Raw genomic sequence first — 23,752 nt, 5'->3', positions numbered from 1 at the left:
AAGTGCTGATCACAGTGTGATTCAGGGAGGAGTAGGGTGTCGGATCGAAAGAATATCACCAAGATCTCCATTGATGAACTTTAACTTTCTGGCAGATCAGTTCGCTAAATTTATCCTTTCCTGGAACGGAAGGAACGCTTTATTTTAAATTTACTTCACAAATTAACAACTCATCCTCTGAAATGATTCATCCTCTCCATTCGCCCCCCCCCCCCAAAGCCCTCGCCCTCTCTCAGATCTCTCGATGTCTCCATGTCTCTCGGTCCCTGCTCTCAAATGTTGTGTTTGTGTCCTTCCCCCTCTCTCCCCATCTTGTCTACCGCTCCCTATGTTATATGTTTTATGTGTCGGTTTGTCTTTCTGTGTAATTAATGTTCGCTCTTTCACGAGCCTCGATCTTGTATACAAAAAAAAAAAAAAAAAAAAAAAATAAAAAAAAAAAAATAAAAATAAATAAATAAATAATCCTGTTCTTAGCCTAAAAACGTCCTCATAACACCCATATGCGGAATGTCAGACAGACATGCATGACCAACTGGTCGTGGTATCATTTATGTCCTCCAGGATTATCGTGTGTGTGTTTGTGGAGTGATGTGCGTGTGCGATCATACCTTCAGACAGCAGGTTGGAACGATATTTCAGTTATTAAGAAAACAATAATTGATTATTAATGAAAGATATTTCACTGAATATGGTGGTGGAGAACTGAGCAACTCCTCATCCATAAAATATCCCATATTGTCTGCGTCTCAAATAGCCTCTCCTGATCAAACTCCTACCGTATGGCTTCTCGTGCCGACCCCTGTTTTAACAAAATGTGGAGGTGTGAAAGGCGGGTGTTTGGCATCTTAAAACCAAGCTTGCTCCCGGTAGGTGGAACTCGTTAGCCTTGGCCGGCAATCTGCCTAGAAGAAGGACAATTCTGATCCCAAACCCGGGTGGGTTGAGCTCGTTAGCCTTGGTTGGCAGTCTTCCAAAAATGGGGGAAGTAAAATGTACACTCTGCATATGTATGGGTGGGAGATCACGTTTGTGAGGATTCGTGTTGATTGGATAAGGTTTCGTTTTTCTATCCAAGATGGCTGCCAAAGCACGTGACCTACGACATCATCATTTTCAAACTATATGCAACAGTGCTGTTATATGATATTTGTAAAATCCCGCATTGATAGGGTGAGCGGTTTCGGAGATATAATTATTTAATATTTTCCTTCAATCCAATATGGCTGTCAAACCATGTGACCTATGATGTCATAAATTTAATATTTCAATACAAATGGGTCAGAGATCATGTGCGTGCAATTTCAGATTTTTAGGAGAAGGAATTCGATTGAAACATTTTTGGCTGGTATACCACTTCACCTATGACGTCATCATTATCATGCTTTTGTTCCCCATTGGGAGTACTTGACAACGTGCCAAGTTTCAAATTTTTCCATTCAGCAGTTTCCGATAAATAATTTTTTAATTATTTGCTTTTAATCCAAGATGGCTGCCATACAACGTAACCTATGACGTCACAATTATCATGCAGACATTGTGCATGGGTGTTTCTCCCACCTTAAAAGTTGTCTCAATCGGACATATGGTTGCTGAGAAAAACGCGGTTTATCCCGTATGGACGGACAACCCGAATACATAAAGCCTCCGGAGACTTTGTCGGAGGAAACATTAAAAACATAATCACCAAGGGATTTAAATTTACGTCAGATCGGATCACTAAATTTAACCTTTCAAAGAACATTTTATTATAAGTTTACTACATCAGTGAACAACTGATCCACTGAAATAAATAAACCTGTTCTTCACCTCACGACGTCCCCACGACACGAAAACGCGGGATGTCCGACTGCGAGCTGCTCGAAGGTTCCACAGCAGGAGACGAACCGTCCGTTCAAACCTCTGCAGAAGGGCGCCAAGTACGGCATGACGTCGACACGTCGCAAATGCGGACAGAGAAAACATCCCGGAAACGCACAACGCCCACCGCACGGAGTCGACATTATTGTGGAAAAGGGGCACGAACGTGTCGAACGAGCGAACCTTCTCGGTACTTGAACACATGAAGGACACGATAGGAACTTTGACGCAGGAGGAGGAGGAGGTCATTCGGCCCATCAAGCCGACGTTACATCAACACTATATTAATTTAATCTACAACATTGGACAGAGAACTCGGTCGATAAATGTCGGGAGAATTCCATAAAGAAACTGTCAGTTGAAAACTTACCTCTTTGAAGATGTCACCGCGTCCATGGTGGAAAATGGGGTGAAAGATGGTAATGGTGGACAGTACAAACAAAAATAGCACAATGATCAGAGATACACACTTCATGCTTCTCTTCTCATGAACAATGAGCGGAACAGCGTTTGTTGGTCAATTATATAACACCGAGAACCATTGTGACGGCGACAATGACGTCATTGGATAACGAAATCGGAAGTTTAATGATAAATAACGAAACATTAAGAGAAGATAATTCAAAATTAAAACAATTAACATTTACTAGATGAACATTTTAATAATAAACGGTCATTTAAATATTTTAATTTTAATTTATATCCTTCAATTGAACGAATGGACCTAATTTTTCATTCCGTCGTCCGCTCATCCCCATGACAACAGATGTGCATCGATTCGAAATCCATTCCTGATGTTTTTCAACCATTAAATCTGTAAATAACCCCAGAACAAAAACAAATAAACAGGGGTGTGTTCCATTAGCGAGCGGCTTGCTATCGCTCACCAATGTTTGTACATCTCGACATCGTAATCTGTATATATCTACATATAGTAATCAACATACATCAACAACAACAACAACAACAACATGCATTTTAAGGCCATTTTCCCTGCTCGAGCGGGGGTTAGCCTTGCGGTCCCCATGACAATCTTCTCCATTTTGCCCTATTTTCTGCATCTCTCCTTGTTAACCCCTTTACCCGCATTTCTTCTTCCACCATCTTTAGCCAAGCCTTTCTCGGTCTTCCCCGTCCTCTACTTCCTTCTACATTCATTTCCATCACTCTTCTCAACCAGTCACTTTCATCCTTCCTGAAACACATGACCAAACAATCTCAACCTCTTCCTCTTCACAGCATCCATCACCGGCTCTCTTCCCATCATCTTTCGCAATTCATCATTTGTCTTCCTCTCTCTCAACGAAACTCCGCACATCCACCGAACCATTCGCATTTCCACCCTTTCCAACCTATGTTGCTGCTCTACGTTCATTACCCATGTCTCGCTCCCATAAATCATAACACTTCTCACACATGCAGCATACACCTTTCCCTTCAGCTTCAATCAACATACATCAATCAATACATTTGTTCAATACATCAATACATCAATACATCAAAACATTTTGTTCTTCAATCAACATACATCAAATACAGTAATCTACATACATCTACATATAGCAATCTACATATATCGACATATAGTAATCTACAAACATCTACATATAGCAATCTACATATATCTACATATAGTAATCTACAAACATCTACATATAGCAATCTACATATATCTACATATCGTCATCTACATACATCTACATATAGTAATCTGTATATAACTACATACAGTAATCTACATACAACTACATATAGCAATCTACATACAGTATATCTACATATCGTCATCTACATACATCTACATATAGTAATCTACATATATCTACATACAGTAATCTACATACAACTACATATAGCAATCTACATATATCTACATATCATCATCTACATACATCTACATATAGTAATCTGTATATTGTAGCGGTTACCGCTGGATGCACACAATCGCCTTGCACCGGCCAGAACACGGCCAGACGCGCCTCTCCCGGGCATGCCCGGACTCACTGTTCCCGGGCACGCCCGAACCTTCCGGGCACGCCCGGTCTCGTCTTTCCCGGGCATGCCCGCTCTCGCCTTTCCAGGGCTCGCCCAGAGCGTCCGGGCATGCCCGCTATCGCCTTTTCAGGGCTCGCCCAGAGCGTCCGGGCATGCCCGCTATCGCCTTTCCAGGGCTCGCCCAGAGCGCCCGGGCACGCCCAGCCTCGACTTGCCAGGCCGCAGCCAAACACGCCCGGGCAAGTCCAGACTCGCCTTTCCAAGGCTCGCCCTTGACACCCGGGCATGCCCGGTATAGCTTTTGCCGGGCAAACTTCCCGACATAAATGTGTATATATATTGCTGCCCGATAAACGGGCTTGTCAGAATACCTGAGCTGTTTTGTTTCAATAAAGCAACTCTGACGAATTCCGTCTTTGGTCGCGTCAATTCTTTCGACTCGCGTTGGAGCGCAGTTCCTTCATTGGTGACCTACCGACATGGACACGGCAGTGAGTCTTAAACTGCCTACCTTCTGGGAGGCTCACGCGGCTGTTTGGTTCGCCCAGGTGGACTCTCAGTTCGCCCTGTGAGGCATCACCGCAGACGACACCCGCTTCCACCATGTTGTGGCGGCGCTCGGTTCCGCCACCGCGGCCTGTGCCTTGAGCCTCCTCGAGCACCCGCCTGCTGCTGACAAATACGACGCGCTGAAGACACTCCTCCTCGACGCTTTCACCCTCTCACCGGCAGCACGCGCACGGCGCCTGCTCTCTCTGCCCGAGCTCGGCGACACGCGCCCGTCCGAGCGCATGGACTATATGCTCTCGTTGCTCGGTGAGCACTCTCCGGATTTTCTGTTCCGCGAGCTGTTCCTTCGCCAGCTGCCTCACCCGGTACGCCTCGCCCTGGCTGGCACGTTGATCACGGATTCCCGCGCCCTCGCCAGGGAAGCCGATAAGATCTCCTCGGCGGGCCAGCACATCGGCGCGGTTACCTGGAGCCCGCCGCTGTCCGAGGCGATGCCCACGACGCCTGAGCGCCCTGCGCGGTTGGAGGCCGAACTGCCGGTGCAACTGGCGGCCGCCACGCCGCACCGCCCGCTTCCGACACGACGGCCGGGGCCTCCACCTGACCGGGCGTGGTGTTATTACCACGCCAGGTTCGGACACAAGGCTCGGACGTGCCGGCCCCCGTGCACTTTCGGCAGTTCGGGAAACGGCCGGGCCGGCGTTCATTCCCAGCCATGAGCGCCGGCCACTCGGGCAACTTGCTGTTTATTCGGGACAAAGCGTCTGGGCGGCGTTTCCTGTGTGACACCGGCGCCCAACTGAGCGTCATACCCGCCTCCGAGCAGGACAGGCGGGACGCCGTTTGCGGCCCCTCTTTGGTCGCTGCTAATGGCTCGGCCATACGCACTTTCGGCCCACGCGTCATCACCCTCTGCTTCGGCAGCCAGCGTTTTCAATGGACTTTTGTGACCGCCTGCGTCCCCATGGCTTTGCTGGGCGCCGACTTCCTCTGCGCGCACGGGCTGCTGGTCGACGTCAAACGTCGTCGCCTTGTCAACGCTGAGACCTTCAGCTCCCTGGCGTGCACGATGAGCAGCTCCGCACCGACCGAACTGGCGTGCGCCCTCCCGGCAGCGAACGAGTTCGCTCGCCTGCTCGCGGAATTCCCGGCCCTCACGCGGCCGACGTTTTCGGCCATCGCGGTGCGGCACGGGATCGAGCACCACATACCCACTACGGGCCCGCCGGTCTATGCCAGGGCCCGCCGCCTCGACCCGGCCAAACTCGCCGTGGCGAAGGCCGAGTTCGACGCGTTGGAGCACCTCGGCATCGTGCGGCGCTCCGATAGCGCGTGGGCCTCGCCACTGCACATCGTGCCAAAACCGGGGGGTGGATGGCGCCCGTGTGGCGACTACCGCCGTCTCAACGACGCTACCACCCCCGACAGGTACCCGATCCCGCATATTCAGGACTTCTCCGCCCGTTTGGCGGGACGGGTCATCTTTTCGAAAATTGACCTGATACGGGGCTACCACCAGGTACCTGTCCGGGCGGCCGACATCCCGAAGATGGCCGTCATCACGCCGTTCGGCCTGTTCGAATTTTTGCGGATGCCGTTTGGCCTCAAGAATGTGGCCCAGGCGTTCCAGCGCTTGATGGACGGCGTGCTGCGTGACCTGCCGTTTCTTTTCGTCTATCTGGACGATATCCTCGTCGCCAGCACGTCCTGCGCCGAGCACCTCCTCCACCTCAGAACACTGTTCGGTCGCCTCAGCGAGCACGGCTTAATTGTCAACCCGGTCAAATGCCACTTCGGCGCGACGACCGTTGACTTTTTGGGCCACCGCATCACCAAGACCGGGGCCGTGCCGCTGCCGACCAAGGTCGAGGCCATCACCACGTTCTTCAATCAACATACATCAAATACAGTAATCTACATACATCTACATATAGCAATCTACATATATCGACATATAGTAATCTACAAACATCTACATATAGCAATCTACATATATCTACATATAGTAATCTACCTCCTCCACCTCAGAACACTGTTCGGTCGCCTCAGCGAGCACGGCTTAATTGTCAACCCGGTCAAATGCCACTTCGGCGCGACGACCGTTGACTTTTTGGGCCACCGCATCACCAAGACCGGGGCCGTGCCGCTGCCGACCAAGGTCGAGGCCATCACCATGTTCTTCAATCAACATACATCAAATACAGTAATCTACATACATCCCCGTTCCATCAAGGCCCTCCAAGAGTTCCTCGGCATGGTGAATTTTTATCACCGATTCGTGCCCCGCGCTGCTCAGCTCATGCGGCCCCTTTACGAGGCCCTCCGGGGCAAGCTGGCCAAGCATGACATTGTTTGGTACGCGGCCATGGACGTGGCCTTCGCCAGTGCCAAACGGGCCCTCGCCGACGCAACGCTGCTGGCTCACCCGGTGCTCAACGCGCCCATCGCCCTCACTACGGACGCCTCCAACTACGCGGTGGGCGCCGTCCATGAGCAATGGGTGGACGGGGTTTGGCAGCCACTCGCTTTTTTCAGCCGGCAACTCCGGCCGAACGAGTTAAACTACAGCACGTTCGACCGCGAGCTGCTCGGGCTATTCCTGGCCGTTCGCCATTTCCGACACCTCCTGGAGGGCCGCCCGTTCACGGCTTTCGTCGACCACAAGCCGTTGGTCTACGCAATGGCTAAGGTCACGGAGCTGTGGTCGGCCCGCCAGCAGCGCCACCTCTCCGCCGTGTCGGAGTTCACCACGGACATCCGGCACGTCGCCGGCAAAGACAACGCCGTGGCCGACTGTCTTTCTCTGGCCAGCGCGAACGCGGTCCACCTCGGCGTGGACTTCGCGCTCATGGCGGCCGACCAGACCACCGACGCCTCAGTGCAGGCACTCCGTGCGGCGGACACGGGCCTCCGCCTGGCCGACATTCCCTTCGCGGGCACCGTCCTGCTCTGCGACGTCTCCCAGGGCCAGCCTCGCCCCATCGTGCCCGTTTCCTGGCAGCGCCGCATCTTCGCCTCCATCCACGGCCTTTCTCACCCGGGCCGGAAAGCTTCTCAGAAGCTGGTGTCGGCGCGTTTCGTCTGGCACGGCCTTCGACGAAACTTCCTCGACTGGGCCAACGCCTGCACGGCCTGCCAGCGGGTCAAGGTCCACCGCCACACCCAGGCCCCGCTGGCACCTTTCGCCATGCCTGAACGGCGTTTCGACCACGTCCACGTGGACCTGGTGGGTCCCCTGCCCCCCTCGCGGGGGTTCACCCACCTGCTCACCATGGTGGACAGGACCACCAGGTGGCCGGAGGCCGTGCCCCTCGCCTCCACCACCACCGCCGACGTGGCGCAGGCGTTCATCGCCACCTGGGTCGCGCGCTTCGGCGCACCAGCGGACATCTCGTCCGACCGCGGCCCACAGTTCACGTCTGAGCTTTGGGGCGCGGTCGCCCGTTCGTTGGGGGTCACGCTGCACCGCACCACGGCCTACCACCCCCAAGCCAACGGGTTGTGCGAGCGGTTTCACCGCTCCATGAAGGCCGCACTCATGGCCGGCCTTCAGGACGACGGTTGGGCCGACCGGCTGCCGTGGGTCCTTTTGGGCCTTCGCACGGCCCCCAAGGAAGACCTCCAGGCGTCCGCCGCCGAGCTCGTCTACGGCCAGCCGCTCCGCGTCCCGGGCGAATTCGTGCCCGACGCTACCAGTCCCTGGTCCGCCGCTCGCCAGCGCCCGGACATCCAGGAGGCCGCCCGACGATTTGCCCCCGTGCCGACGTCCTGCCATGGTGGCCCCCAGTCCTACGTCCCCCCGGCGCTTCGCACAGCTGAGTACGTCTTTGTGCGTCATGACGCGCACCCGGGGCCACTCCGGCCGCCGTACGACAGGCCCTTCCGGGTCCTGCGACGGGGCGACAAGTCTTTCATCGTCGACTTCGGCGGCCGGCCGGACCGGATTTCTGTGGACCGCCTCAAACCGGCGCACATGGACGTCGACCGACCACCATGGTTGGCCCTTCCTCCACGGCGAGGCCGCCCCCCGTCCACAGTTCCCCCCGCTCGACCACCCACCACCACGTCGGACCCCTCCCCACGACCCTCCAGGGGTCGCTTCGGCCGGGTCATCTGGACCCCCCTTAAATTGACCCTGCCGGTGCAGGTCGATTCTGGAGGGGCGTGTGTAGCGGTTACCGCTGGATGCACACAATCGCCTTGCACCGGCCAGAACACAGCCAGACGCGCCTCTCCCGGGCATGCTCGGACTCACTGTTCCCGGGCACACCCGAACCTCCCGGGCACGCCCGGTCTCGTCTTTCCCGGGCATGCCCGCTCTCGCCTTTCCAGGGCTCGCCCAGAGTGTCCGGGCATGCCCGCTATCGCCTTTTCAGGGCTCGCCCAGAGCGTCCGGGCATGCCCGCTATCGCCTTTCCAGGGCTCGCCCAGAGCGTCCGGGCATGCCCGCTATCGCCTTTCCAGTGCTCGTCCAGAGCGCCCGGGCACGCCCAGCCTCGACTTGCCAGGCCGCAGCCAAACACGCCCGGGCAGGTCCAGACTCGCCTTTCCAAGGCTCGCCCTTGACACCCGGGCATGCCCGGTATAGCTTTTGCCGGGCAAACTTCCCGACATAAATGTGTATATATATTGCTGCCCGATAAACGGGCTTGTCAGAATACCTGAGCTGTTTTGTTTCAATAAAGCAACTCGGACGAATTCCGTCTTTGGTCGCGTCAATTCTTTCGACTCGCGTTGGAGCGCAGTTCCTTCAATATAACTACATACAGTAATCTACATACAACTACATGCAGTAATCTACATACAGCTACATACAGTAATCTACATACATCTACATATAGTAATCTACAAACATCTACATATAGTAATCTACAAACATCTACATATAGCAATCTACATATATCTACATATCGTCATCTACATACATCTACATATAGTAATCTGTATATAACTACATACAGTAATCTACATACAACTACATACAGTAATCTACATACAGCTACATACAGTAATCTACATACATCTACATATAGTAATCTACATACATCTACATATAGTAATCTACAAACATCTACATATAGCAATCTACATATATCTACATATCGTCATCTACATACATCTACATATAGTAATCTGTATATAACTGTCATGTATGAAGTGCAAATGTTCACCGTTGTATCCCTACACCGGGACCGGGTTGTATCCCTACGCCAGAGCTCGGATGGCGCTGCTGTGAATCGGGCCTTGAACGGCAGAGTGAATAAACGCGTACGACAATTGATCGTAGTTTGTCGAGATACTTTACATGGCGACGAGGATAAACATCTAGACCATGACATCTTTCGGCCATATCGATGAATTCGACCCTCATGAGGACGATTTTGACACGTATTCTGAGCGGTTGTCTTTCTACTTCGAGGCGAACGGCATCGCGACCGAAGGCCGGATGAAGGCCGTCTTCCTGTCCGTTTGCGGAGGTGAGACGTTCACACTCGTTAAAAACCTGATTCGGCCTCGGACAATCCAGGAGCTCACGTATGCAGAGCTCAAGGCCGCTTTGAAGGAACATTGCAATCCATCTCCTTCAGTCATCCTGTGTCGGTTTAATTTTTACATGTGCAGACAGCAGCAAGGTCAGTCAATCGCAGACTTCATTGCACACTTCAAAAAACTGTCGCATCTGTGTGAGTTTGGGGACACGATCGATGACATGCTTCGTGATTTGCTGGTGTTTGGCATGTCCGATGACCGCACTCGTAGACGCCTGCTTGCTGAGAGAAGACGGACGTTCCAAAATGGCAGAGACACCGCCATTTCCATGGAAAGTGCTGAACGCAACGCTACAAGCATCGGTGCCACTCGCTCATCTGGTACCAGCCCTGTTGTGAATCGGTTGGAGCATGTTCAGCCAAAACGTTGGAACAAGGCTCCTCGTCAGAAGCCAGTGCAGTCTCAAACCCACAACAACTGTTTTCGGTGCAACGGAAAGCACCCTCCGGAGACGTGTCGGTTCAAAGATGCCACCTGCCATTTCTGTTCGAAAACTGGCCATATTGCTCCAGCTTGCATCACTCGCAAATCGGGAAAAGGAAAAGCTGCTGACAAGATTCATCAGTTTATCGGTTCGGAGGAACCCGAGCTTGACCAGGTGAGCTCTGTTTCCGACAACTCAGAATCGTATGACCTGCTTCATATTGATTCTCACCATAGGCGGGACCCTCTTCTTGCCAATGTTGTCGTCAACAATCGACCATTGCAAATGGAGGTCGACACTGGTGCAGCCGTCTCGCTCATCAGCCATGCTGTTTTCACAAACCTGTGGAGTGATGCTGACCGACCCCATCTGAAACCTACTACCTATGGACTCTCCACCTATACAGGTGAGAAGATTGTTCCCTGCGGTACATGTGACGTCACAGTGGGCTACGATAACCGTGAGATTCACCTACCCCTGATCGTCATTCCTGGAAAGGGCCCTTCCTTACTCGGCAGGAACTGGTTGAGCATAATTCGTCTGAAGTCGGAAAGCATTCATCAACTCCGGGCAGCCAACGTTTCTCCTACCACAGCATACACACTCAAAAATGTGCTGGATACGTACCCGGATGTCTTCAAGGATGAGCTTGGAACCTTGAAAGGACATACGGCTAAACTCAGGGTTGACCGGGATGCCAATCCTATATTTTGCAGGGCTCGCCCAGTCCCTTTCGCCCTGCGTGAGCGGATTGACAAGGAACTGGCTCATCTTGAAAATCTGGGGATCATCGAGCAAATCCAGTATGCCGAATGAGCGGCGCCCATCATTCCGGTCATAAAATCGGACCAGTCCATCCGCATATGTGGAGATTATAAAATGACCGTGAACAGGTGTTCTTCATTGGATAAACTAGGACGTGCCCGTACGTGGCGTACCCGTAACCGTACCGTACCCGGAACCGTACCCGTACCGTACCCGTACCCGTGACGTGCCCGTAATGAATATGTACAAAATATAAATATGTATGTACTACAATCGATCGTACCTTACAACAATCAACACAGATTGCAACGTCAAATAAATGAATACGCTCTCAAATGTGCCGTCCGAGGCAGCGTCTGCTCGCCACGTTCAGCGTCACTATGACTATCCGTAAGTCCGGAAGTGACGTCCTCATTTGACTGTCCGGAAGGTCGCATATCGCAGTTACGATGAATCGCAAATTAGTTTTAATTAGTTTTAAAACATAGTTTAACGCCAACATAGTTTGCCAACGTGAAATAAATGAATACGCTCTCAAATGTGCCGTCCTCGGCAGAGTCTGTTCGCCACGTTCGGCACACGTGATAGCTCGCTGCTCTCTGATTGGTTGAATCGTTTTTTGGACATAGCTCGGTAACTACTTGTCCGATTAATTTCAAACCTTGAAAAGGCACATCCTCGGGTCCCCAGCAATATACCTGGCAAGTTGCAAGTATATCGGACCCGTGGTTGTCGAGAAACAGCGGTCACAGACAAACAAACACACACACAGACATACACACATACACACACACACACACACACACACACACACACACACACACACACACACACACACACACACACACACACACACACACACACACACACACACACACACACACACACACACACAGAGATTAGTGGAATTATAGATAGATATCCAATCCCGAGGATCGAAGACCTCTATGCTCGTCTCACGGGAGGCAAGACTTTTACGAAACTCGATCTCAAATCCGCCTATCTACAGCTCTGCTTGGACGAGAATTCGAAACAGTATCTTACCATCAACACGCATCGTGGGTTGTACAGGTACCACCGACTTAGTTTTGGAGTGAAATCTGCACCTGGAATTTATCAGCGTGTCATGGACAGTTTGTTTGCCACCGAACGCAACGTCGTTTGTTACCAGGATGATATTCTGGTTACTGGTCGTACGGACGCGGAACATCTACAGAACCTGGAGAGAGTTCTGAAGAAGATTTCGGACTCCGGCCTACGTTTGCGTCGAGACAAGTGCAAGTTTATGGTGCCATCAGTCACGTACCTGGGTCATACGATTGATGCCGAGGGTCTACACCCGACAGATGAGAAAGTCCGAGCTATCAAGGATGCTCCTTCTCCACGAGATGTGACCGAATTGAAGTCATACCTCGGTTTGCTTCAGTTCTATGGTCGTTACATCCCGAATGTGACCGACGTTTTGGGCCCCCTTTATCGGCTTTTGAGGAAAGGAGTCTCCTGGAGCTGGGGGTCTACTGAACAATCAGCATTCCAGACCTCTAAGGATCTGCTCAAGTCGTCCAATGTTCTCGTTCATTTTGATCCAGAGAAGGATCTTGTGCTGACATGCGATGCCTGTCGGTATGGAGTGGGGAGTGTATTATCACATGTGATGCCTGATGGTACGGAAAGACCGGTTGCATTTGCATCCAGAACATTGTACCCGGCAGAGAAAAACTATTCCCAACTTGACAAGGAAGGATTGGGAATCGTTTTCGGCATCGGCAAATTTCGCCAGTACCTTCTTGGACATCATTTCACGATTAGCACTGATCACAAGCTGCTGATCAGTCTGTTTGGTCCACCTAAGGCGACATCTGACACACTACTGCCCAGGATCATCCACTGGTCCCTGTTTCTCGCTGCTTATGACTACACCATATGTTATAAGCCCGGTTCGTCTATCACAAATGCAGATGCCATGAGTCGGTTACCCCTTCCAGAATCCGTTGATGATTCGCCTACACCAGGATCCATTATCGCACTGATGGATCATCTGGAATATTGTGCTGTCGATTCCGGTCAGATCCGCACTCATACTCGACGAGACCCCATTCTGTCCAGAACTGTCCAGGCTGTACAGCTTGGATGGCATTTGCTACCTGAGGGTGACCCCGATTTTGCGGCTTTTAAAGCACGTAAAAACGAACTCGGCGTGGAAAATGGTTGCCTACTCTGGGGATGTCGTGTCGTGATCCCGAAAAATCTGCGTTCCAGGGTCATGGATGAAATCCATGACTGTCACCCCGGGATTGTGAAGATGAAGTCACTCGCCAGAAACTATGTGTGGTGGCCGAATCTTGATGCTGATATCGAACATCATGTTCAACATTGTTACCCCTGCCAGAGCACCCGGAATACACCTGCGAAAGCGCCACTGCATCCCTGGGAATGGCCCAGCGAACCGTGGCATCGCCTACATCTCGATTATGCCGGGCCTATTAACGGCAGCATGATTCTAATAATTACGGACGCGCACACAAAATGGATTGATGCCTATGTGACGCGTGGTACTACGTCAGCCATTGTCATCGAAAGACTCAGACGCTGTTTCGCCACTCATGGTCTGCCCAGGATGATCGTGAGTGATAACGGTTCGTGTTTTTCCAGTACCGAGTTTGCCAAGTTCACACGTCGGAACGGCATCAAACATAAGTTTGTCAGCCCACATCACCAGGCTTCAAATGGCTTGGCCGAACGATCCGTGGGAATCATCAAATCCGGATTGCAGAAACTTCAGGAGGGAACCCTGGAAACAAAGCTGTCTCGTCTCCTGTTCAAATACCGCATCACGCCACAATCAACAACCGGTGCAGCTCCGTCTGAGTTGTTGATGAAACGACACTTGAGATCGACACTTGACAATCTCAAACCAGACGGCAGACATATCATCAAATGTTTATCAGAGCCAGCTTAATCAAACGTTGGTGCACGATAAGACGTCCAACAGTCAATGTATCAACATTGGAGATCCAGTGTTTGCCCGAAATTTTGGTGCAGGTGCGACGTGGCTACCGGGGGACATCATCGAGAAGCCAGGTCCACTGTCCAGTGTGATTCGCCTGCAGGACGGCCGCGAAATTCGTCGACATCAGGACCACATAACCTACCGTCACTGTGAGTCGATGGAGCCTGTAGCATCGTCACAGTCAGGACAACAGTTCGACCCACCACTGCCGGAGATCGTCGTGGCCACTCCAGCTGGCTCGGATGCCCCGAAAACCTCTGCAAACGCTACACCCTTCGTGGAGACCAAAGGAATCACCTCGGACTCTGTATCCACTGGTACACCGCGACCCAAAGGAATCACCTCGGACTCTGTATCCACTGGTACACCGCGACGCTCAATGCGTGAGAGAAAAGCACCCGGCCGGTTGAATCTTTGAAGATGTTTTTTTTTCACGTTGACACATGTTCTATTTTCACGTATTTTCATTATTCTCATAACCGTTTGCACACATATTTTCACATGTTTTGGAAATGTTGCTTTTGAAATGTCAATTCTGGAAATCTAGCACGTATTGCTCTTGGTAATTTTGGACTTAAAGGGGAGGATGTCATGTATGCAGTGCAAATGTTCACCGTTGTATCCCTACACCGGGACCGGGTTGTATCCCTACGCCAGAGCTCGGATGGCGCTGCTGTGAATCGGGCCTTGAACGGCCGAGTGAATAAACGCGTATGACAATTGATCGTAGTTTGTCGAGATACTTTACAATAACTACATACAGTAATCTACATACAAGTACATATAGCAAGCGCACACATACTGCGCACACAACTTGCTTGCCAAAGAGGTAGGCCACAACGAGTTTGTTAAAACCAAAAGAGTCTTTATTACGAAAGCTCCAACTGCAGCACTGGGCGGGCTCGAGCTTAGAGCCCGCATCTATGTGCCGAGGCCACGCCTAGTCCCCGGGCGTGGCCGCTCGGTCGAAGGGTGGGGCATGTGCCATCGGTCCCCGCCTGGGCGCTCGCGCCACCCACTGGTGCGTGGAATTATTGCCCCATGTGCCCGCCACAACAGTATCTTTAAAATATTAATGTATAAATGCCTCGTAATCATTCATTTCTCTGGTGTTTTGTTCAAGCCTTTCACATGAACTGATCGTTATGACATGTTAAAGTTCTTTAAAAAAAATCTGTTTGAAGTATACAACGCTATTGGCTCTCATAACTACGTTCAGTATTTCATTTTAGCATGTACCCCTGCTGGCAGGAATACGTATCTTATTATAATACGTATTTATTCTTTCCCTACTTTGTGACATTCGATACTGCTGTTGCTTTTTGGCATGATCGGCACAAAGTGGTTGAGGGGATTGCTTCAACCAAAAGCGGTAATCTTTGCATTTTCGTCATCAACATTATTGTGCACTACTTAGCATGCGATAAATAAACTGCAATAACACGCATGTAATGAGATAACCGAGGGTGCTGTTCGCTGGTGGGGGGGGGGGGGGGGGTGGGGTCTCTCCCCTACCCCAACACAAACTTCTCAGATTGGCTGAATGAATCTGGATTATCAATGTTCCAAATTTGCTGTTGAGACATGATTGTCGCGTGTTTATTTGAACTTGTAACCTTTTTGACTTATGCGTTGTATTTTAATCATTCGCACATGAATTCGCTTTTTTTTTTAATGGAGGACTTTTACACCACCAGAAAGATGCAAATATTACATTTTGGTGAGTGTTGTTGATTTGCCAATAAATGGCGGTGATGAAATATTAATTGTTCGGGATCATTTGTCTTATTTCTCCTCATCTGTATCTATGACGATATTGTGGCGTACACGAAAGCCCACTGGCGTGGTGACATCATTCCGCGCACCAAGTGGGCGGCGGCCACGCCCGAGGGGTAGGCGTGGCCTCAGGATATACACCGGGCGGCCCGAGGGGTAGGCGTGGCCTCAGGATATACACCGGGCGCGCAGTCCAGAGCGCCAGTGCTACAGTGACCTCTTTGGAATAAAGAACTATAAACTTACCGCGTTGTCCGCTTCCTCCTTGGTAGCAAGTCGCGCGCGTAGCACCGCGTGCTTCATTGGTGACCTCCGACATTCGAGTCAGCCGTCGCTGACTACCCGAAACCGCCGCAACAATGGCTACCAACGCGGTCTCCATCAAGCTCCCCGAATTCTGGGAGTCACAAGCCGAAGTCTGGTTCCTGCAGGCGGAAGCCCAGTTCCGACTTCGAGGCATCACGGTGGACGAGACCATGTACTGCCAAGTAGTCGCCGCCCTCGGGCCCGGCACGGCCACCCGCGTCGTATCGGTCCTAAGGGATCCACCTGCCGACGGCAAGTACGAGGCGGTCAAGCGTCTCCTCCTCGCCACGTTCGGCCTTACGGTGGACGCACGGGCCGATCGCCTCTTGGACCTCCCCGAGATCGGGGACACGCGACCGTCGGTCCGTATGGATCATATGCTGGCGCTCATGGGCGACGAAACCCCAAACGCTCTATTCTGGGCGTTGTTTCGACGCCAGCTGCCAGCACGAGTCCGCCTCGCTTTGGCTGGTTCCGCGTTAATGGAACCCCGTGTGCTCGCTGCTGAGCCCGACAAATACTACGCGGCTTTGGACACGCAGGCGAGTCTTGACGCGGTTGCCGCTCCCGAGGCTCCCGAAGCTCCCAAGGCTTTCCCCGATGCACCGCACATTGTGTCCGCCTTCACGCCCCGCCCACCACCACCGCCGCCGCCGCGAAGAAAACCGCGGCCTCCGACGCTGCAGCTGCCCGCCTGGTGTTTCTTCCACGCCAAGTTCGGCCACGAGGCTCGGCAGCGTCGCCCGCCATGCCCATTCAGCAGGTCGGGAAATGGGCGAGCCGGCGCTCGGTGGCAACGGTGAGCGTCGGCAATTCAAACAGCCTTGTCCGGGTGCCGTTACATGTGCGACACGGGGGCGCAGGTGAGTGTCGTTCCTGCCGGTACGTCCGACAAGCACACCGCGGGCCGAGGTCCCGCGTTGCTTGCGGCCAATGGTACGTCTATACGCACGTACGGAAAACGCTGTCTCTCCCTGCCGTTCGGAGGTCAGGTTTTCCGTTGGTCATTCATTACGGCTGACGTGCCCATGGCACTGCTCGGCGCGGACTTCTTATGTGCGAATGGATTACTGGTCGATGTAAAGCGCAGAAGGCTTGTCCAGGCTGAGACGTTCAGCTCGCTCGCGTGTGTGCTGCCCGCCTCGTTGAGCAAGTCACAGAGCGGCTCACCGAGCGGCTCGCCGAGCGGCTTGCTGAGCGGTTCCGTTCCGGCCAGGTTCATCTGTACGCTTCCGGCAGCGGACGAATTCGCCCGCCTCCTCGCGGGTTTCCCGGCCCTCACGCGGCCCACCTTCTCGGCGGGGACCGTCAAGCACGGGGTGGAACATCACATCCCCACCGCCGGGCCACCGTTCTACGCCCGGGCACGCCGCCTCGAGCCGACGAAGCTCGCCGTAGCTAAAGCGGAGTTCGCTACGATGGAGAGGCTCGGCATCGTGCGGCGCTCCAAGAGCACATGGGCGTCCCCGCTCCACATCGTGCCCAAGCCCAGCGGGGGATGGCGACCATGCGGGGACTACCGGCGCCTCAACGACGCCACCACCCCCGACCGCTACCACGTCCCCCACATACAGGACTTCTCCGCCCGGTTGGCGGGGATGTCCTTCTTTTCAAAGGTGGACCTCGTACGCGGCTACCATCAGGTCCCTGTCAGGCCGGAGGACATCCCGAAGACGGCTGTCATCACGCCATTCAGACTTTTCGAATTTCTTCGGATGCCCTTCGGTCTGAAAAATGTGGCTCAGGCGTTCCAGCACCTCATGGACAGCGTCTTGCGCGGCTTGGAGTTTTTGTACGTCTACCTGGACGACATCCTCGTCGCCAGCGCGTCCCGCGAAGAGCACCTTCGTCACCTCCACATGCTCTTCGAACGTCTGGGCCAGCATGGCCTGATCGTGAACCCCGCCAGTGTGCCAGTTTGGTGTCGCTGAAATCGACTTTTTGGGGCACCGCGGCACCAGGCACGGGGCCGTCCCCCTACCGGCCAAGGTGGAGGCGGTGAAGGGGTTTCCGCGCCCCCGCACGATCAAGGGGCTCCAGGAGTTCCTGAGCATGGTAAACTTTTACCATCCGTTCCTGCCCCGCATCGCCCAGCTCCTGCGCCCCTTACACGAGGCCCTTCGAGGGAAGCCGGGCAAAGGTGACGTTACCTGGACTGAGCAGATGGACGCAGCGTTCTCGGGCACGAAGCTCACCTTGGCCAACGCCACCATGCTCGCGCACCCGGCGCCCGATGCACCGATCGCCCTCACCACCGACGCCTCGGACTACGCGGTGGGCGCGGTGCACGAGCAATGGGTGCGTGGTGCTTGGCAACCGCTGGCGTTCTTCAGCCGGCAGCTTCGCTCGCCCGAACGCCGTTACAGTACCTTCGACCGCGAGTTGCTTGGGCTTCACCTGGCGGTCAGGCACTTCCGCCATCTGCTCGAGGGCCATGCGTTCACGGCCTTCGTTGACCACAAGCCGCTGGTTTTCGCGATGGGCAAGGTCGCCGAGCCGTGGTCGGCCCGGCAACAGCTTCACCTCGCAGCCGTGTCCGAGTACACGATGGACATCCGACACGTCGCGGGAAAGGACAACCCGGTGGCTGACTGCCTTTCCCGGGCCGTCGCCCACGCAGTCCACCTTGGCATCGACTATGCCCGGATGGCGGCGGACCAGGCCGCCGAACCCGGGGTCCAGGCCTTGCGGACCGCCGTCACGGGCCTCCACGTCACGGAGGTGCCCTTCGACGGCGCGGGCACGGCCCTCGTTTGCGACGTCTCCCTCGGGCGGCCTCGCCCCATCGTGCCCGCAGGCTGGCAGCGCCAGGTTTTTGACGCCATCCACAGCCTGTCCCACCCGGGCACGAAGGCCTCCCAGAGGTTGGTCGCCGACAAGTTTGTCTGGCATGGCCTCCGGAAGGCCGTCCGCGGTTGGACCAGGACGTGCCTTGCGTGCCAGCGCACGAAGGTGCACCGGCACAGCCAGGCCCCCTTGGCCCCGTTTACGGTGCCGGAACGTCGGTTCAACCACGTGCACGTGGACCTAGTGGGACCTCTGCCCCCCTCGCGGGGTTTCACCCGTGTCCTTACCATGGTGGACCGCACCACCCGGTGGCCAGAGGCTGTGCCTTTGGCGGCGACGACGGCGGCAGACGTCACGGAGGCGTTCATCGCCACCTGGGTCGCCCGGTTCGGTGCCCCCTCGGACATCTCGTCTGACCGCGGCCCCCAGTTCACCTCGGAGCTCTGGGCCGCGGTCGCGCGGGGGCTCGGGGTCCAGCTGCACCGAACCACGGCCTACCACCCCCAGGCCAACGGCCTGTGCGAGCGATTCCACCGCTCGTTGAAGGCCACGCTCCGGGCCACCCTCCGCGACGGCGGCTGGGTCGACAGGCTCCCCTGGGTCCTGCTGGGCCTCCGGACGGCGCCCAAGGAGGACCTGCGCGCATCCGCGGCGGAGTTGGTCTTTGGACAACTGCTGCGGGTGCCGGGCGAGTTCCTCCCCGACCCCACGGCACCTTGGTCCGCGGCGCAGGAGCGTTCTGCGCTGCAGGAGACCGCCCGGAGGTTCGCCCCGGTGCCGACGGCGCACCACGGGCACCCTCCTACACACGTCGCCCTGGAGCTTCGCACCGTGGAGTACGTCTTCGTCCGGCACGACGCCCACCGGACACAACTGCGGCCCCCGTACGACGGGCCTTTCCACGTGCTGGAGACCGGGATGAAACATTTCACCCTGGACATCGGCGGCACTCCTGACCGGGTCTCCATAGACCGCCTCAAGCCGGCCCACCTCGACGTGGACCACCCACCGCCGGTGGCTCGGCCCCCGCGTCGGGGCCGCCCCCCTGCGGGCGGACCCCCGGCACCGCCCAGCACCGCAGGCACGCCGCCCCCCAGTCCGGCACCCATCCCGGGTACAGCCGGGGGCATCCCACCTGGCATCCCTGCACCCCGGACGCCGCCGGTCGCCAGAGGGCGCTTCGGCCGGGTCATCCGTTTGCCCCGCAAACTGGCCCTCCAGGTGCACGGGAATTCTGGGGGGGGGGGGGGGGGGGGCGTGTGGCGTACACGAAAGCCCACTGGCGTGGTGACATCATTCCGCGCACCAAGTGGGCGGCGGCCACGCCCGAGGTGTAGGCGTGGCCTCAGGATATACACCGGGCACGCAGCCCGGAGCGCGCCAGTGCTACAGTGACCTCTTTGGAATAAAGAACTATAAACTTACCGCGTTGTCCGCTTCCTCCTTGGTAGCAAGCCGCGCGCGTAGCACCGCGTGCTTCAATATAAACAAATAAATATTGGTGCTGCGAGAGTTGTACCTTTTTCAATTCAGTTATTTTACGTTAATCTAACAATAATAACATATCATCATCCACATATCATTTTTTAACTCAACTGGACTACCGTCCAGGTGAGTTCATCACATACTGAACCCTCCGGCGTCCGTCGTCTGTCGTCGTCGTCGTCGTCGTCGTCGTCTGTCGTTTGTCGTCCATTAACTTTTCGACGTTAACACTCCAGCGTCCACAAATATCAACCGATTCTGATCAAACTTGACATGCAGCATCCTTACCCCAAGGACCAGGTTGATATTACATTTCAGCGCGATCCGTTGAAAAATGGCGGACCTAGGCAACCATTTTGTTTTTGGGCATGAAAATGACGTTAACACTCTAGCGTCCACAAATATTAAGATTTTGATCAAACTTAGAATGTTTAACCCTTACCACACAAGGTAGCATTGCTATTGCATTCCAACCCGATGCGTCACAAAATGGCCGCCATAGGCCGCCATATTGTTTTCAGCTCCGAAACGACGTTAAGACTTTAACGTCCACAACTATTCATGGATTTTGATCAAACTTGGTGTGTGAGACTCTTACCACACAAGGTAGGTTGCTATCGCATGTCAATCCGATCTGTCACAAAATGGCCGCCATAGGCCGGCATATTTTCTACTTATCTAGTACAGACAACTGACCTCCTTTAAAGTTGTCCAGTCAGTTCAGTTGAGTTCTGCTTCCCTGAAAGCTCTAGTTTTATATACATGGTCAAGGCTTGTGGAATAGCTAGTTCACGTGATGTTTGTATAATCTTTTTTTTTCTCCACCACCACCTAAGGCTCATAAAGGAGCTTGCACATACACAGTATTGGATTTAGGACAAGGACGTCGGCATATTTTTGCCTGAATTATGAAGACATCGATAGATGGCGGACAAATTAACATGGGTGATCAAAAGGTTCCAACGAACAGGATACAGGATTGAAACACGGCAACCATTTATTTTGTTATATACAACATACTGTTGCGGATATGAGGATTGTATTTTTTTTATTGTGTTGTATTGTATGGTAAATTGTTGTGTAATATTGCTTGATTCTGGCCCCTCCTGCCTCCAGTGTTGTGTAAAGGTCAAAGGGCGTTCCGGTAGTTAATTCCATAAAGCATACATTGAAGGACACTATAATACCCTTGTTCAGTAGCTTATATCCTTATTATGTGTTTTAGGGTAAGGCCTTGTCTTCCATTAAAATATGACACTCCATTGCACCAAGTGAAATAGATAGAATCCTTTCATTCCCATTCCCAAAACCTCCATTTCCCCTTTCGTCATGGCCAAGCCTCAATTTGCCAATTACATCCCCTCCAAAGCCACCATTGAACATGTGCTCGGGGCGGGGAAGAAAGGCGTGCCCGCCCGTCATCATCAAGGGCGGAGCCAGAGGGTCGCGCGACCAACCATGGCCGAGGTGAGCACACGGATGGGCATGTCCTGAAGGCCGGCGGCTTAATCACCGGAGGCGTTATAAAAGCGCGCGCGCAAGAGTGATAAAAAGCTGCGTAGAGAGGTCCATGAGAAGAGCTGAGTCGTCAGAGCTGAGTTGTGTGGTTTTGGTCAGAGCTGGGTTGGTCGTCAGTGGTGGTCAGTGGTTGCGTTGAGTTGTCGATGGTGAGGAGTGGTCGGACCAAGAAAGAGAAAGAGTTGTTGGACCAAGAGAGCATAGAGAACATCCAAGGAGAGGACATCCCAGAAAGCACAAAGCCTGTTGTAGTCCTGGAAAAGCACGCGACGTCCACAGCAGCAGCAGCAGCGGCGGCCACAGCAGCAACAACACTCAACAGCCGCTTTGGGCCTGGACGGCGGTTTTGAGCAGGGCCGCGAAGGAACGGCGGCTGCTAAACGTGCCGATCGTGCTGCACATTACAACTCCAAGCCATCCACCTCCGCCATTCCTATCATCATCCCCCATGTAGGTGTGTTCGTAGTCTGTCTTTTGTCTTGTCCCTGGGAATAAGTTAAGTTTGTATAAGCTAGGTTGCACTGTGTCTAAAATCTTCTGTATATTATTTTCTTATCTTTCCTTCTTCCTTGGTTATTTTGAGCCTGTATATAGTAGGAATAAATTTAGTAGTATTTTCAACCTTTTTTTTTGTCTTCTTCTTCTTCTTCACATCTGTGTCGCTTTTGTCTTTTCCATATTGAATATCTGTGGCGCGATCCAGCCAACGTTCGGGAAGGGTTAATCGGGGTAACTGTTCGGCCGCGGTGCCTCCGCTCGGCAAACAACATCCTTATCCGCGGACCGTAACAATACGTTATATATATATATATATATACACACAGTCATGCGTCGCTTAACGTCCGAGATACGTTCTTGGAAACGTGACGTTAACCGACTTGGAAGTTGTCCAAACATCACATTGTGAACTTTGTATTTATACTTACGTGTACGTGGAATATTGCAGTGTACTTGTACTGTATAATATTGACTAAATTCATTAGCTAATGTGTTGTAGTAAAAAAAAGATACAGGTATAATATACATACAGTAAAACAGGTACAGTACTGTATAGTAAAGCAAAATTAAACAGTACACTGTTCACTGATTGAGAGGTAGATGCAGTATCGTATCCTCAAATCTGATGGACTTTTCTTATTGCTATATACGTGAAGGGCCGAGCTGAGGTTCGTCGTGGGGAGGAGTTTTTTTTGATGAAAATGTCGAGCGTTGTTTGTTATGTCTGTTGTTTCTTCTCGTAGATTTGTCAATATGCGGCAAACACTGCATGTGCATTCCTCTCTATGAGTAAGAAGCGTTCAGTGTTGGGGTCCATCTCTTCGGCACTTTTCAGTAGAGTGCTAAGGTCGGCGAAGAATTTAGATAACCCCTTTATAGTGAACTTCTTCTGTACGTTCTCCACCTCCTCCTCACTCTCCTTTTCCCTTGCCTCTTCTTCAGCCATCCGATGTTGCTGTGACTCTGGCAACTCTTCGTTGGTTAGTTCTTCAGGAACAACCTCTAGCAGTTCTTCTATATTGTCGTCGTCCACGCCGAGGTTCAGCTCGTTTGCCATGTTCACAAGATTGCTCGTAATTTTCTCAAGTTCTGTGTCCGTTTCAAAACCCTTGAAATCATTCACATATCTTTTCTAGTCCAGGTTCAGGATCTGCTCAAAATGGTTTCATGCAACACCCGCTAGACAGTTGGTTTGTCACTTCCAGGTGATTGGGGAACATCTAGAGAACAAATCCAGCCCTGATGTACAGTTGAATTGTGGCAGCAAC

General features: G+C 53.0%; 1 protein-coding gene across 1 annotated transcript in view; it reads left to right on the top strand.

Moving 5' to 3' along the window:
- LOC144892735 (uncharacterized) overlaps positions 1–21,312 on the top strand; it is a 43,536-nt gene extending 22,224 nt beyond the window's left edge. Inside the window, 4 exon segments of the mRNA XM_078781063.1 lie at positions 5,290–6,136; positions 17,510–18,106; positions 18,108–18,336; positions 21,305–21,312. Coding sequence (XP_078637189.1) covers positions 5,290–6,136; positions 17,510–18,106; positions 18,108–18,336; positions 21,305–21,312 — 1,681 coding nt within the window.
- The last annotated feature ends 2,440 nt before the right edge of the window (positions 21,313–23,752 follow it).

The sequence above is a fragment of the Myxine glutinosa genome, chromosome 6, assembly GCF_964187855.1.
Source record: "Myxine glutinosa chromosome 6, kmMyxGlut1.1, whole genome shotgun sequence".
NCBI lineage: Eukaryota > Metazoa > Chordata > Myxini > Myxiniformes > Myxinidae > Myxine > Myxine glutinosa.
Note: the sequence above shows the minus strand (reverse complement) of the source record. Positions and strands in the feature narration are given on the sequence as shown.